Source organism: Sarcophilus harrisii, chromosome 2, assembly GCF_902635505.1.
Source record: "Sarcophilus harrisii chromosome 2, mSarHar1.11, whole genome shotgun sequence".
Lineage (NCBI taxonomy): Eukaryota > Metazoa > Chordata > Mammalia > Dasyuromorphia > Dasyuridae > Sarcophilus > Sarcophilus harrisii.
In genome coordinates this window covers 585,404,072-585,421,885 of record NC_045427.1, presented here as the reverse complement: position 1 = coordinate 585,421,885, position 17,814 = coordinate 585,404,072, and the positions used below count along the sequence as shown (strand labels likewise).

Here is a 17,814-nt window from a genome sequence, read left to right as displayed (position 1 = left end):
CAGGAGTACCCTCATACTAAAAGAGTCTATATTTGGGATGGAAAATGCCATTTGTGTCCAGAGAGAAAACTATGGAGACTGAATGTGGATAGAAAGATAGTATTTTCACCTTTTTTTTCTTTTGGTCTTATTTTTCTTGTACAACATGACAAATACACAAATATGTTTAAAAGAATTGCCCATATTTAACTTATAATAGATCACTTGCTGTCCTGGGAAGGGAGGAAGTAAAGGAAGAAGTGAAAAAAATTTGGAACAAAAAGTCTTATAAAAATGAATGTTGAAAGCTATATTTACATATATTTGGAAAAATAAAAATACTACTGCAGAAAAAAGACTATCACAAGAAACACTCAAGAGCAGATCAATGTATCAGACAATACATCAGTCTATGTGTCAGACATTATGTTAAGCACTGGGGAATACAAAGAGTGATTTAGCTTTTAGTTTTCATATTTTGCATATCTGTTAGCTAAATTACCTCTGTTCTTGATAGCCTATTATTGATAAGGAAAGTGTGCCAAGGATGGGACAAATTTATCTGTTCTTGATCTGAGTCCTGGGGTGAGGCAGGTGTGGTCAAGCAGAAGGTAGTGGTAATTATTTTGAAGAAATAGAAACAAGGTATAAGAACAAAAATGTCATCTCTGACTCTTCATGATTTTTCTTACTCTCTCTCTATAATCTGTTGTCATAGCCTGTTGATTTCACTTTTGCAATATCCTTCCTCTTTCTCTCCCCTGATACTGCCAGCACTCTAGTGCAGGTCCTTATCATCTCAAGTATGGACTCTTGTAATAAGCTGCTGCTGGATCTGCCTGCCTCCATTCTCTTCCCCACTCTTATCCATTTTCCATTCAGTTGTTAATTTTCCCCCCCTAAACTGTAGGAAATACATGAATGTCATTTTTCCCTACTCACTAAACTCAGTTGAAAAGTATTTGGGAGGGAAGGGGAAGGGAGGAAGAGGGTTGGCCTGAAAGAAACCTTGGACATCAGGAAACAAAGTCCCATGAAGAGGGCAGAGGAATAACGACTCCAGCATAATCAGGTAGACAAAGATTCCCAGAATTGATTGCTGGAGAGGTTCCTGGGGGAAGCCAAGTTCAGGAAAGTTCACTGAATCTACGTAAAAGCTTCCAAATGGGTCAGCACATCCCAATGCTGCAGACAATTCCACGCATAGCATGAGTAATAGGCTCACAGCCGTAGAGCTGGGAGGGACCTAAGAAGCCATCTAATCTAATTCTTTTTTTTCTTATAAATAAGGGCACTGAGGCTTAGGGAAGTTAAGGGGCTTGCCCAGTGTCACACAGATTGTAAACATCAAAGTTCCGTTTAAATCTCGGTCCTTTTAATCCAGAGCTACTGCTCTTGCCAGCCCAGCAAAATGAGAAAAGGTATGCAGGTCAGTCTACCTTGGTTAGAATCAGCTGTGCTGGGAAGAGCAAGATCCTCCGCTTGTCAGAGAATCAGGTATGTGCTCCTGACGCATAGCCAACCCCACCCAACCAAATTCCCAACCCACAGAGAAAGCAAAGGTGGGTAGCTGTAACAGACAGAGGACAAGTAGGGTTTACAATGAAGGATCCTTAGTGTGGCCAAATGAAGAAGCAAAGGCAAGCATATATCTCAGGGCTAGACCTTTAATCTGGGGCTAAAGCATGCATTCCCAGATATCAACCTCTTCCTCCCCCCATACCCACCCCAAATTCCATTCTAGTGCCTCTGAGCTTCTTGCCATTCAATGTGAGGTGCAAGTCTTTAAATGTAGTTTTGAAAGGGCATTTGCACAACAGTGAAGCATATTTTATAACGGTTTTTTTCTCCAACCAGAAACTAGAAAACAGCAGTGTCTATGCAGACTGCCTTATAGTCATTTTTTCAACATTATTTGATTTAGTATATTTTAGGAGGTGGGAGAAAGGAGATTTTTGTTACAAATCTCAAGTCACATTATCAGCTCCAAACCATCCAGAAAAATCTCCTGTCAAATTTCTGGATTAGGTTCCTGGAGGTCACTGTTCAAACTACTGAACAATTTTTTATGCTGCTAGTCACTTAGTATTTATCACATATTGCTTTGCATCATGACTTTTCATGTTTATATATTTCCTCAACAAAATTACACACTAAAGATAATAAATTAGTCAATCAACAAAACATATATTAATTATCTATGTCAGGTACTATACTAGACACTATGGTTATATATACAAAATCAGAATAGTTATTATTGCTCTCAGGAAGCTTACATGCTCCTGAAGGCAAATATTGATAGCTACATGAACACCAATAGGGGAGAAGGGGCAACGACTAAGGGAGTCAAGGCACTGCCTCTGTCTTACTCTTCACTGAATAGAACCCTGGACAGCACTTGGCCTCTAATGGGTGCTCAATCAATATGTGTGGGTGGGCAGAAAAAGCAAGTGAAAAGGGTGACTTGGTTCAGTGTAATGTCCAAGGCTCTAAGGGAGATATGCCTTGGGCTCATGTAATTACTCCTGTAATCTCAGTCAAGATGTTTAGCTTCTCAGTAGGTAAACCTCACTATAGTTCAATCATCACTGTATAATATCTCTTCCATCTCAAAGACTTTGATTCTCCCTGATTCACTCATTTATTCTTTGCCAGTCTTCCCAGGGAAAGATTTTTGGCAAAGTGAGTAAAAATAAAAAGTGGAGGAAAGGAAAGGAAACCTCAGGGCAATGAGATATAACATTAGTCTGCCAGCCTCATTGGTTTTCCAGCATTCATTTCTTGCTCCTGGCACTCTTGGCACCAACACTGTAATACACTAATTCTTCATGGGGTAGAACTCTATGGCTACATAAGTTATATTACTATTGTGAGTCAGAGCTATAACTTTGAAATTTGGACCTGGGGAAGTAGGAATTTCTCCAGGAAACAAAATTCTGGTAAGCTAGAGAGACACTCCTACATGACTACAGACTTAATTTGCTCTGTGGCTGTGACCTAGATAGTTGAGGAGGGTGGAGTTAGGGAGTAGGATGTAAAAAGACAGTGGCAGTAATAACAACAATATATAACTACATAAAAATTATATATATATATATGTGTGTGTGTGTGTGTGTGTGTGTGTGTGTGTGTGTGTGTGTGTGTATCTTTCTGCCTAGAAAATTTCATGGTGTCTAAACCATATGAATCTGCTGCTAATTGCATGGTTATTTTAAGCTAAAAAATTTTTCAAAAGGTCAGAGAAAATATGATTAATCCTCAAAGAATGGCTAGACATATTAGTTACTGCCACAGTTTCAGAATTTTAGAACAAAAGTTGTTTTATTTTACCATTCTTGACGTTAGGTGTAACAAGTTGTGTGGGTGAACTTCTCTTTCCAGCCACATCTTTCTTCTGGCTAACAGTTGAAATGAAACTGCTGAAAGTAGAAAGCTGGCCTTTGGCTCCTCTTTCCACCGCCTGGAAATAGGAAGGCAGTTGTTGTAGCAAATTATTTTTTTTCAGTATACTTAAGTAGCTACCACTTTAAATAATATTTCAGTAAGTTGCATCACAAAGATATTTACAATAAATTTCTTAATTTAAAACTAAGTATATCTGATGCTTTTATATATGCCATATATTGAAATTTTACTAGAAGCAAATTATTTCAAATCAGGATACAATGACAATCATTAACATTATCCAACTAAAAATAAGCTATCAACACTTTAGAAAAGATATCTGAGAAATTATAAATGACAAATTAGACTGATCACTAATTTGCATTGACAAGGTGCTATTTTAGGGAGAACTATAACTTCAGTGAGGGAATTCCCTCCCACCAATGTAGATCAGCACTTACCATACACTTTTTAATCTTTAAAAATTGAAAGATGGGGACAGTGAAATGACTGCTCAGGGTCACATAAACAGGGTGTGTCTGAGATGAGAGTTGAAGTCAAATTCTGAGTTAGAGAGTCCACTTTGAAATAGTTCTCTCTCACAATGATTGCCATTAACATAAACATTCAGATGGCACTTTGTCGATAAAAACTACAGCCAGAAAGAATCATATAAATCAGCCTAGTTGAGCCATCTAGTTTTATTAAAGGTTATTCTGAGGGCTGATATCTCTTAAAAGGTTTTAGATTATAAGGCAAACTCTCTCAGATTGACTGAGAATTCAAACTGTACTTTGAGTCACTGTTGTCATTTGTTCTTCATTTTCCAAAAGTATGAATGGCATCAGAAGGTAATATCTTGACTCATGGGTAGATTGGATTTAATTTGAGCAGAGTTACACAGAGTTTTCAGTCTCACTTTCTCTTCCAGAGTCATCAAAGTCTAGTGGTGACGAGACAAAAATCAGGATGACTGTGGATGGATGACCTTGGTGTGTTCAATGCCTGTCCAAACTCTAAGTGTTCCACAGCACCTGCTTCAGCCGCCTTCATGACTTTTGGAACAAATGGTTTCAATCTGCCCATTCTTCCAAGGGGAAGTCTTCATATTCTTGGGGTATACACTACCCTAACTCACCAACAAGTGAGCGACCTTCAACCTAGTTTAACTTGTCTATTGACATGGCCAGGATATGGCCATGGTGAATACTACAAATTCTTAGAGACATAGGTAGACATTCTGAAAATAGCTTTGCAAACTCTCACACCAGAGGTAATAGTCCTCTGTGAACATTCAAGGAGGTTATAATTAGTTAAGTATATAGGTCTAATAGTTAGACTCCTGTAAATGTGAATAACTGAAATATTCATATAACCCAAAATCTATACACTAATGCGTTTTATAGTATATAATTTATTATTAAATAAATAGTGAATATTTGATTTATCCCTTCTTTTTTAAAAAAAAATGGAATGTATTTTATTTTTTCCCACTTAACACGTCAAGACACTTTTTAAGCATTCATTTTTACAAGATTTTGAGTTGCAAATTTTTCTTCCTCCCTCTGTCCTCTCCCTTTTCCCTAGGTAAGCAATTTGATATAGGTCATGCATGTGCTATGATATAGAATATATTTCCATATTAGATGCAGTTGTGAAAGAAAAAAAGAAAAAAAAAACAAGAAAAAGAATAAAGTAAGTGAAACAAGTTGTGCTTCAATATGCCTTCAGAGTTCATCAGGTCTTTATTTGGATGTGGATGGGCATTTTCCTTGATGAGTCCTTTGTACTCATCTTGGATCACTGTATTGCTGAGAAGACCTGAGTCACTGATCATAAAACAATGTTTTTGATAGTGTATACAATGTTTTCTTGGTTCTGCTCATTTCACTTTGTATCAGTTCATACAAATCTTTCCAAATTTTTCTTCAATTTGCCTGTTCATTGTTTCTTATTGTACAATGTTATTTCTTTTCCCACAAACTTTTCAACATTTATCAATTTCTTTTTTTTTTTTTGTCATTTTGAGTAATCTGATAGATGAGAGGTGGTATTTAAGAGCTGTTTTTATTTGCATTTCTCTTATCAAAAGTGACGTAATATCACTTCTCTATATGCCTAAAGAAAAATTTAATTTGTTCCTCTGAAAACTGCTGGTTCATAATCTTTGACCATTTACCAATTGGTAAATGGCTTGTATTCTTATAAATTTGACTCAGTTCCCTATATAGTTGATAAATGAGGTCTTTACAAGTAATACTTGGTATAAAATTTTTCCCAGCTTTCTGCTTTTCTTCTAATTTTGATTTCATTGGTTTTGTTTGTATATGTTTTTTTAAATTTAGTATTACCAAAATTATTTATTTTATACTTTGTAATGTTCTCTATCTCTTATTTGATCATGAACCTGTAACTCAATTAATTCTTCCTTTAAGAATTTGAATGCAGGGGCAGGTAGGTGACACAGTGGATAGAGAACCAGCCCTGAAGTCAGGAGGACCTGAGTTTAAATCTGGGCTCAGATACTTAACACTCCTTAATTGTATGACTTTAGGCAAGTCATTTAACCTCAACTGCCTCAGCAAAAATAATAATAATAATAATAATTTGGATGCTATGTGCAAAAATGTTTGTGGCAGCCCTTTCTGTAGCAGCAAGAAACTGGAAACTGAGTGGATGCCTATCAATTGGAGAATGGCTGAATAAGCTATGATATGTGAATGTTACGGAATATTAGTGGTCTATAAGAAATGATCAGGATGATGATTTTAGAGAGGCCTGGAGAGACTTACATGAATTGATACTAAATGAAATGAGCAGAACCAGGAGATCATTGTACATGGCAACATCAATATTATAGGATGATCAATTCTGATGAACGTGAGTCTTTCTAACAATGAGATGATTCAGACCAGTTCTAATGATCTTATGATGAAGAGAGCCATCTACACTCACAGAGAGGACTATGGGAACTGAATGTGGATCACAACATAACATTGTCATTTTTTTTGTTGCTCATTTGCAATTTGTTTTCTTACTCATTTTCTTTCCTTTTTAATCTGATTTTTCTTGTGCAGCAAGAGAACTGTATAAATATGTTTACACATATTAGATTTAACATATATTTTAATATGTATAACATATTGGATTGCTTGCCACCTAAGGGAGGGAGTGGGAAGAAGGAGGGGAAAATCTGAAACACAAGGCTATGCAAGGGTCAATGTTGAAAAATTATCTGTGTATATCTTTTAAAAATAAAAAACTTTAAAATTTTTTAAAATTAAAATAATAAAAAAAAGAATTTGGATGCTAAACCACTTAGTGCTTCTCAGAGTTCCAGTCTGGCAGTCTGCCAGCTCCCCTACGGTTATGCCAAAGTACATGGGGGATCCTGGTGTTGGCCTCTCCCACCACATTGGGGCTCAGGATCTTCCACTAGTTTACTGAGGTGGAGCGTACTGCTGGCTTGCTAGGATGCTTCCTGTCCTAGACTGTACTCCCCATTTATTTGAATGGAACAGACTTTTCTTGCTGATGTTCCAAGTTTCTTAGGCTAAGAGACTGTAAGACCATATTTTTTGCTTTTTCTGCTATTCTAGGATTTGTTTGGGGGTGTTCCTTTTGGTCATTGGAAGGTAAACATGGGAGAGTTATAGCAATTTACTGCTTACTCCACCATCTTGGCTCCCAGAAGTCACTTTAACTCTAACTTCTGAACAAAAAGACATTTAAGTGAGAAATCTGAGTGTTGAGATTGTTCTCCTAGTCATTTGTGATGTGCCTCAGTCTCTGCTTATGAGAATGTAGGAATTAATTACCTTCTTTACAATTTAACTCTAAACATTTCTCATTCCATCTCTCTCTGAAAAGGACCCCTTCTTATTACTCAGTCAAGACACAGTTTGATTGGATTGCTATTCCTGCTCTCAGCTTTCAAAACTTACTCAAAAAGGCTCCTTCCAACAACAAAAAAAGTAATATTTGCCACAGCAATTTTATTATGATCTTTCACTTCCATAAAAAATAATTAATGGGTCCAGACTGAACCTGTTAATACTCTGTAGTTTATCAGAGATTTCCAAGAGTGACTAAACCTTATTTCCTTTTTCCTGGACACATTAAAATGCACCTCAACAAATGGATCAATTATTAAGGCAAGTCAAAAAGGGTTCCTTTCTAATGGTGGTTTCTTTATACCTTAATAGTCAATCTTTGATTCAAAAGCTGGCATCTTGCTCACATTCTATAGCTACTTCATGAAATAGATTTTCTCCAAGTTGAATGGAAAGTAGTCCAATAATTAACCTACAGAACAACAGCTACAATAAACACATACTCAGTCATAATTCCACCTAAATGGTGATCTTGGCTTGGCTATATGCCTTACTTCCATTTGCAGTTTGAACACTAACTTCACACTCATATCTATCATAGATGTGCCTATTAATGCAGAAAAACTTCATTCTTTCTTAGTAATCATTCTGATTATAATAAATCTCACTAGATTCAAAGCACTTCTTTTCACTTGATAATACATTGTGAGCAAGCCAGGTGTTAGCTTTATAATAACTAGTTCCTAGGAATTTGATTTCAAGGAACTTATACCTCACAACAATTTTCCTAATCAAATCAATTCTGTAGTCCCACAGAGTTTGCTATAATGAGATTTAAACATAGTGTTTCAATACCTTGTAATAATAATACAATATGTAGTGTTACTAACTGGACAAGGGGAGAAATTAAAATCTAGGTACACACAGAAATAAGGGATCATATATGTAAGAGGAAAAAAAGAAGGGAAATGGAGAAATTACTGGCCTAAAAAGCAAGCCTTGAAACTAGAAAAAGGAATAAATAGCAACAGCTTGGTACAAAGAATCAATTAAACTGTAGAATGAAAAATTTTAAATATGTATATTCTTTACAGAACAAAATAAACTATATAAGAATGTTTCTAAACTGGGTTAGGTGGATCATGTGTAACTAGTTTCTAAACTAGCTATAATGTTCTGAAGTCCACCACTGCCTCAAGGTCAATATTTTAAAAATGATTTATGAATACACTGAAATATAGCCAAAGATAGCAAAAGAGACTGGGCAGCTTATATATTGATTCAGCATATTATTTATAAAGGTAAAAATACCAGAATTTTCATTTTGGAGGGAATTCAGCACAAAAGCCAGCAGTTACTGATAGATATACATAATAAAAGTAGAAATAAAGACTGATGCTTATGGCTCTGCTACCGTCACTTAGACGTTACACTTGGTTTTTAGGTTCCTCTGTGGATGCACAGTTAGAGAGCAACATGAGAAAAAGGAAAATTTCATTGTCCCAGATCACACAGAGACATTGAATAAGTCTCCCTTGTCAGAGTTTAACAATTGCTGTATTTCAGCAATTAGTAGCAGAAAGCAGCAGATGGCCCTGAAGAGACTGACACTTAGCAAATGGTAGCCAGAGGAGAAGATCAGCAACCCTGAGACATGTACTTGAGTACTTTCCTTTTCTCCTTAGAAAGTCAAATTTCTGAATTCTTGAGATTGAGTTTACTCTCAAGGAAAGCCCTAAAACTGGCACAAATCTCTTTTCTCTATTATAGGAATTATATGCTATAAGATTATATTCTGGGATCATGTTTCCATAAATATTTTCCCCTCTGGAATGAAAGGCAAGAATTTAACAACACTGAGCAAGACATGAATGGGTGAGGACGTGCAACCATCATGGACTTCTATATGACATGTCAAGATATCTATTAGTGGGTCCTGGATTGAAGCCTGTTTGTATACATAAGCTTCCTTCCTTTTTCTATCCTCTTCCTCTCTCCCTCCACCCAGGCCTACATGAAAACCCAGGTCTGCTTTGTTACATTCCAGTCTGTCCTTTGAACAAAGAAAAAGAAAAAATGGAAAGAAAAATAAATAGTGATCTTATTTCACTTTCATAGAACAGAATAGGCAAATAGCTTTTCCTACAAAAGTGTGTTCTGTAAGAGTTCTAGCCAACCAAATGATCTTAGGAGCATGTCTATATTCTTAATCAAATGATCTTAAAACCCATTTAGTTAGAAGGAACCAAAGGGCAGCTCCACAAAGCTAACTAATTTCAGACAGTCTCAAGCTGAGACCTAATCTAGTGTTCTCTTTGTGCTCTTAACAAGATCGTGTCTAAAGAGCTTGTCCATACTCTACAGAGAGAGATGTTTTTCAAAAATTTTAAAGATTTCAATAGTAAGTTCACCATATTGATTGTTTGGAAAACTCCCCTGATCAAACCTTACATTTACAACAAGTCTAAATCTCCTTCACTACAAATTTCATGAGTTCCTTCTAGTTCTCTTAAAAATAGCAAACAATGAAGCAAAGGAGAAAGAGAAAGGGAACACAATTTACTTGTGTTAAAAAGGAAATCAAATGGTAGAGCTGGACACAGCTTTTTAATGTATTCTGATTCATGGGACTAAGAAATTAGTAGTGAAAAATGTTTATAAAGTATTTCTTTGGAGAAGATAAGTTGTAAGGATATAGATAATACTGTTATTGTATTTCTGTCCAGCACTTATGATAAGATTCAACAGCATTCTCTGCAGTTACATTGATTCTATCATAACTGCAAGTATCCTCTTACTTATCTTTAAAGTAAGTGGTAGGTCTAAGTATTAGATCCACACCTGAGTAGAGATGATAACCCATGGAAGTTTATGATGCAAGTGAAAGTGTAGAGAGAAAAGACAGCATGGTCCAAGACAGAGTTACTGTGGTAGACAAAGTGTTGGTCTGAGAATCAGGAACACCCAATTTCAAACCCCTTATCAGACACTTATTTAGTAGCTATACGATCCTGGAACAATCATTTTAAGCTTTCTTTGCCTTGGTTTCCTAATGTGTAAAATGACAAGAATGAATCTGATGGCCTCTCAAGCCATCTCAGATGAATGGTATTTATCTAGTAGAAGAATATCAACCATAGTGTCAAGCAATCTTAAAAGAATAAGATGAGGATTAAGAACCCCTTCCCACTTTTCTTTCCCCACACCTGAAGATAGGAATTTTGAACTGGAATTGATTACAGTTTGTCTTACAGAACAAGAAAGCAAAAAGCCCAACAAGGTAAAAGCCTTATGTATTAAAATTGAAAAATGTCAATCCTCATCACTCATTTAGCAGTCCATTCTGCGGCAAGGCACACAAACTTAACACATTGGCTTGAATTGAGATATTCTCTGGGACTTACCTCATACTATAGTTTTGGCTGACACTGCCCACTCATGTCTTTCCCACAGCAACAAGCACTAGACCCCAGTTTTTCCCAGCCATATGCAGAGAAGGAAAAAAAAATTGAGAGTGGAACTATTCTCTGCTTGAGGTAATCCCTCAGGAAGTGTCTTCTAAGCCTACAAAGGAGCCAGACCATGAGTTAAAGAATAAAAATTTAGAGTAGACATAAGGAGAAGAGAACTAACGAAGAGGACAAGATAAAGAAATGCTTCTTTAAAAAGGCAAAGAAACCACTAGGTGGAGTTCTAGAAGGAAGAAGTGCAGGGCAACTAGGTGGCTCAGTGGATGGAGTGCACCAGTCCTGGAGTCAGAACCCGAGTTCAAATTCTGCCTCAGACATTTGACACTTGGACAAGTTATTTAACCCCAATCACACACACATACATGTACACACACAGAAAGAGAGAGAGAGAAGGAGAGAAAACAGAGAGAGGGAAGGAGGGAGGGAGGGAGGGAGAGAGGGAGAGAGAAAAGGAGGAAGGGAGAAAAGGAGGTAGGGAGGGAGGAAGATGGAGAAGAATCAGTGCAGCTCAGTTCCCCTTACAATCATACAAAGATATCATATAAGTACCAGACTAAGAACATATCAGAGATATAAGAAGCTACACTGGTTTATCTTTCCAGTACAAGTTCACATATTTGACCAACATGTAACTATGAAAAAAGATACAGAATAGGAGTAGAGCCAAATCATGGAGTCAGACCACAGGAGCAAAACAGTGAGACTGAGGTCTTAGACTTAATCCTTAATGGAGAAAAGTGTCTCAACACTGTTGCTCCACAGTAATGAACTGAACCAGCTATGCCCAGAAAAAGAACTCTGGGAGATGACTAAAAACCATTACATTGAATTCCCAATCCCTATATTTATGCACACCTGCATTTTTGATTTCCTTCACAAGCTAATTGTACAATATTTCAGAGTCTGATTCTTTTTGTACAGCAAAATAACGTTTTGGTCATGTATACTTATTGTGTATCTAATTTATATTTTAATATATTTAACATCTACTGGTCATCCTGCCATCTAGGGGAGGGGGTGGGGGGGTAAGAGGTGAAAAATTGGAACAAGAGGTTTGGCAATTGTTAATGCTGTAAAGTTACCCATACATATATCCTGTAAATAAAAGGCTATTAAATAAAAAACAAACAAACAAAAAAAAAACCACTGTTGCTCCAATCCCCCCCCAAAAAGACTCAGTGCTGCCCATCCAATCCCTGAGATTAGAGATATGGGCTGTAAGATTTAGACAATGGAAACAAGAATGACAGTTCTCATCACCTAAAATGAGATAGGGGACATCACACTCACCTCTGGGCAAAGAATAGGATTTCAGCACTGATACCCCAATCTCTACAAAAAGTATTTAAGATAAATTTCCAGACCAAAAGACGATTGAGCTTTCAGTTTGCCCAGAAGAAGAAGCTGGGAATCAAACATCTCTCTGGAATAGAAAAGAGTCTTGGTTCTCTCTCTTGAGAAAAGGAGATTATGGAGCCTAGGCAAAAAACAAAGCCAAAGCATTCTCTGAACCCCGAAGCAGAGCAAGAGCCCATAAAAGGCCAGGATAGTCCCACACAAATTGTACAAAGCTTAGCCCTAACCACAAGGTCCCAATCTAGACAGGAAGTTTGGAGAATAAGTTAACAAAAGAAGATAAAGAAGTATTGTGATGCCAGGAATGCCTAAGACACAAATCCAGAAGAGGAAAAGAACTTCAAAAAACCTAAAATAAAGCTTCCGTGAAAAACACAATTTGGATATAAATTTAATTAAAATTCCCAGGAAAAAGTGATGTACTTTAAAATTATATAAAATGATAATAACTAAACTAATTTGTATATGTAATGTCCTCTCAATTAAATTACCAAATAGTTATTTTACTGAATTAGAAAAAAAAAAGTAATAACAAAATTCATTTGGAAGAACCAAAAATTAAGAATATCAAAGGAACTAATAAAAAATGTAAAGAAAGGGGTCTTAGCAGCATGAGTTATTAAACTATATTATAAGGTAGTAATTATCAAAACTTTTTGGTACTAAGAAAGAGAAAAGCAAATTAGTGAACAGAGTAGTCATATAATTTATAGCAGCAAATGAATAAAATAGTCTTGTATTTGACAAGTACAAAGTTCAAAGACTTTAGTTTTGGAATAAAAATTCATTATTTGGTACAAATTGGTGAGAAAACTAGAAAGTAGTCTGGTAGAAATTGGGCATATCTTATGTGATTTACCAAGGTAAGATTAAAATGGATACATGACAGATATAAAAAGAGATATTACAAGAAAATTTGAAGAGCATAGAATATATTTATTAGATTTATGGACAGTTGAACAATTTATGAATAAATGAGTTAGAGAGCAGTGTGAGGTGTAAAATGGATAATTTCAATTACATTAAACTAAAAAAATTTGTTCAAATAAAACAAATCTATCAAGATCAGAAGGAAAAGAGAAAATAGCGATTAGGAAATTTTATATTCAAAGGTCTGAAAATATATACATTCAAATATATAGAGAATTTATCATATATATGTATATAATAAAAATGCTAGCTATTGTATTACTTATCTCATATGTGCCAGAACTAAAATTTGAACCTATGTCCTTTTGCCTTTCACGCCTGGTTTCCATTCACTCCAACAAAATACTTCTCCACACAACTATAATTGTATTTAAGTTTCTTTTTTTAATGCAGAAAAAGTTGAATTAGAGGCTGAAAATAAAGGCTAGCAGATTATAAAAATTTTGATTATCCAACTTAGGACTCAGTTGATTGTAAATCAAATCTATAAAATCATCTAGTTTAACCTCCTCATTCTAAAATAAGGAAAATGAGGGTCAAAAAGGGGAAGTGATTTTGGTTAAGATCACATAATTAATTAATGGCAGGACTAGAACTTATTTCTCTTGTCCCTTCCATCAAGGTGTAGAAAATCAAATAAAAAAAAAAAGTTTTTCTATGCAGGTGACTTTCAGGTTTAGTAGCATATTGATGTTATAGATTATGTCTCCATGAAGCTTTTCCAATCATTGTCTGGAACTAAGGGACAGAGATAATATACAAATAACTCAGCCAGGCTAAATATGAATCTTTCTGGGAATGGTAACTGGGAAGACCTCTCTACTCTTTTTTTCTGTAGGAAAGTGGCTATCATAAGAGAGAGGTATGATGACCAGCGAGTGAGTAGAGAAAATAGGAGTTATTTCCATGATCTTACTTACAGTAGGTTAGGATTGGAACCACAGAACTCAGAGCTTCATTGAGGCTCCTTCAGATATAAGAAGATGGATGACTGCATGGCCATCAAGTCATTAGAAGTTTCATGCCATCGTAACAACAGCAAGAACAATAAAAAATTTATACAACACTTTACAAAACATTCTATATACATTATCATATTTGATCTTCAAAATAACTCTGTGAAGTAGGTATGATTATTATCTAAACTGTGGCTGAAAGAGGCTAAGTGACTTGCCTAGGATAACAACTGCAAGGAAATGTCTAGAGCAGGATTCAAACTCAAGTCTTCCTTTTCTAAGTCTTGCCACATAGGTACCATTTTATAGATGATCATATTTTAGTCACCATAATTAGGAAATAAAGTTAATGGGGCCTTAGGCAGATAATTGAAATTTATTTCCTTTTTTCATAACATTTAAGAGATGGATTTTCAAAATTTGAAATGTTAAAGGGCTTGGTTACATTGTGCTAGTGTTTTCACTTATACCTAGTGAGAAATAATATTTTACAATAAGATAAAAACTGTTAGCAGCTGATATTTTGCCAGGAACATGAAGAAGTGTGTTTTGACAGCTTAACTATTCTAAATTTCAGCTCCAAACTAAATCTATTAGTTTAACATCCAAAATAAGAGCCACCATTTTGTAAATTTTGAAAACTATACCAAATTGTAATTTTCACATGGTCTTAATAACAACTATCTCAAAGTGTTGTTTTGATGATCAAATGAGATAATATATGTAGAGTAATTTGGGAATTTTAGCATTAAGCATTTGCTTAACTATTGTTATTATTGTTATTTTATCTCAATAGTGGATAGGATATATACTATCAAAAGATGAAATAATTTCTTGGTCTACTATTGTATCTCAGAGATTTTCATTGATATAGAATTCTTTTCCTTTTGAGATCCAAAGGCTCTTATGTGAGTAATCAAACATCTATAGTGTCATCTATGCAAAGTAAGCAAATAATTTTAGACAAATCTTTCCTATTAGCAAATATATATTAGAGATTATAATTAAATATTAACAATACAAAATGTTAAAATTATAATGTGGATTTGGCACATGCCTAAACCAAATGAAATGGCACTGCCCACAGGGAAGATCTTGGAGAGACCTGAGAAGTAGCATATGCATGAACAATCTGCCCACTACACAGTTCCAATGGCTGTGTAGCCAGAACTCTCTGGACTACTGGGGCTTTCCCCTGCACTCAGATCTAAGGGGGAAGGACTTTTTTCAATCATAGCAGATAAATGCCTTTGGTAAAGGGGACAGACTTGGGAACAATTTCTTCCTCTTTAGGCCATGTGGCCCTAAGAAATGGGCCTGGGATTTTGGCCTTTTACTTCATCTGTTTTCATTCTAGGCCCAGGGAGTAAATTCTGCAACTGGGACTAACAAAGCATCTTTTTCAATTGTCCAATTGTCTTTAATATCACAAAAACATATTGTATGTGTCTACAGTCTTAACATCTGCATTCAAGATGACTGATTAAGGATTAATGAAAAACCATTTTGCAGAGCTGACATAATACTTGAAGACCAACAACAAGGTGGAAGAAGATGGAGTAGCATTTTAATCAGGTGAAACATTTTCTCTGAGAAAAAATGAAGGCTACAAATAGTCATTTTTACCAGTTCTGCTGTTTTGTAGCATCATACAAAAATGAATTTCTTGTCAAGCTTTAGACTAAAACATATATAGCAATAATACTTTCTCATTTCATTTGAGACCTTAACCTACAACTTCCATATCCAGTTTCTTGAAACATTCATCTACTATGAGCCTAGCTGAATAGGAACACTAGCGATGAATCTTGGAACATGGCCAGTCTATGAGTATCAAAGTGATGCTCATCATCACACAACTATAAATTGGCAGTAGCAGGATACCCAAGCAGCTGTTGGAAGCTGAAGTGTGATAATTGCAAGCAGGAAGGGCAGGAAAAAACACTTTAAGAATTCAATGAAACCAAACCTCAAACAATACAGCATAATTGTGAATGACTGGGAAACAACTCAACATTGGAATGGTTTCTCTGAATAAACATTTTTGTGTACTCATTAGTTCATCATCAATGTAGAACTATCAACGAATACTTGGGCTGCAGCTACAGTCACTAGTTTCCACAACTTTCAAAGATTTCTCAGTTGCTTAATATAGACTACATTGGGTGTTTCAAATATATATATGTTTATATATATACATACACATATACACACATGTTTTTAAATCAACATCAAGTAAAATCATCTTTAAAAAGGGACAATAATAATTCATGGAGCCTACTAATATGTAGAAAGCTAGTTTTCAAATTTGATTTTGATAAATTTCCAAGTCCTGCCAATTCTATTTTCATATCTCCAACACTGAATTCTTTCCCTTTCTTTCCCCCTTCACTCACATTGGTTTTGTCCTAGTTCAGACATTCGTCACTTTCTGTTCAGTCTCTCCTAACTGGTCTTCCTGCCTCTATTTTCTCCTCTATCCAGCTCATCCTTCACATACAGGCAAAAGTAATTTTCCTAAGGCACAGTTGCAAGAGTGACACTTCTCTACTCAAAATTTCAATGATTCCCCTATGACTTAGAGAATAGAATATAAACTCTTTAACTAGACATTTAAGGTTCTCCACACCTTGGTTCCATCCTGTTTGTCTAGCTTTATTTCTCATTACTTTCCGATGACTAACTGTTCCCCATTCTTGGCCTACTATCTCCTGCCTCCATGTATTTTAAACATTTGTACAGCCTGTTTGGCACAACTTGAAGGGAATATAGAGTTTCCTCTCATTTTCCTTTCTCAAGTCTCAGCATCATGCTTACTTGTATAAAGGAATAGCTCCCTAATAGACTGTAAGTTTTTCAAGAGAAAAGATCCAGTTTTTCATTTCCACCTTTACAGTGCCCTTTACAAAGTAACTATTAAAAATATTTGTTGAATTGGATTCTTGCCCATTATAGATGAGTTAGATTTTTTTAAAATTATCATGTTTTTCTATCAAAAATCTTAAGAAAGAAAGAAATGCTATTTTATGCAACATCCAAGATTGATAAAAAATTAAGGAATTTTGCCCTTTAAAATCCTGGAATTAAAGAGGGTTTGGTGTAGTGTGCTAAGAAAGAGGAAGTAAGTGAAGGTTCTTTTAGGTTCTAAGGATTCTTTCTCTTTTGATAAGTGCTTTCTTTGTGTGTTTAGCCATGTCTTTCTTATTGGTGTTTGGAAGTTAAGATTTAAGGATAGAATTTATAAGTTCGGTCTTCACCATTGATTGAGAATACAGATTACCTGCTGGATGATAATTGAGAGCACCCTCTGTTAAGTACAGCAGAAATATGTGTTAACCCTATTCTCCTGAAAAAGCTAATATAGTATACAATGAAGCCTTAAATATAATCAGATAGATGCTTTGACATTGATATGGGATGAGAAGGAGTTTTTAGCTCTAGTCCATTCATTTTTAAAAATTTGAAAAGTGAATAATATCTGTATGCAATATTAATATCAAAATCCTTTATTTTTAAAATATGTTTCTTTTCAAATGTGTTTCTAATTCAAGTAATTACTATTTCCCCCCTGACTAAATGTCTTCCATTTTTTTAAATAAAAACGTCAGATAAAAGAAATGTCATTAATATGAAATCAAATTGTTTCTATTCCACCAAATTTCAAATTTTAAAAGTTTCAGATGATTTTTAATACAACTTTGATATGAGCTCCCCATAATGCTGAAATGGAGGTTAAAGATATGAAGTAGGAAGATATTTAAGTCAATGGAACAGAAAGAGGCATAAATTAGTGTTTATTGTCAAAACTTTTAAAATGTTAAAGTTTAACCTTTAATTATAAACTTCAAACTTTAATCAGGCATATTAGCCTACCAAAACAAACTAAAATAGCACTGAGGTAGCTGA

General features: G+C 35.1%; 1 protein-coding gene across 1 annotated transcript in view; it reads right to left on the bottom strand.

Annotated features, from left to right (window-relative positions):
* HECTD2 (HECT domain E3 ubiquitin protein ligase 2) overlaps positions 1 to 17,814 on the bottom strand; it is a 103,890-nt gene that overhangs the window by 70,386 nt on the left and 15,690 nt on the right. Inside the window, exon 3 of the mRNA XM_031956035.1 lies at positions 3,310 to 3,439. Coding sequence (XP_031811895.1) covers positions 3,310 to 3,439 — 130 coding nt within the window. The remainder of the gene's footprint in view (positions 1 to 3,309; positions 3,440 to 17,814) is intronic.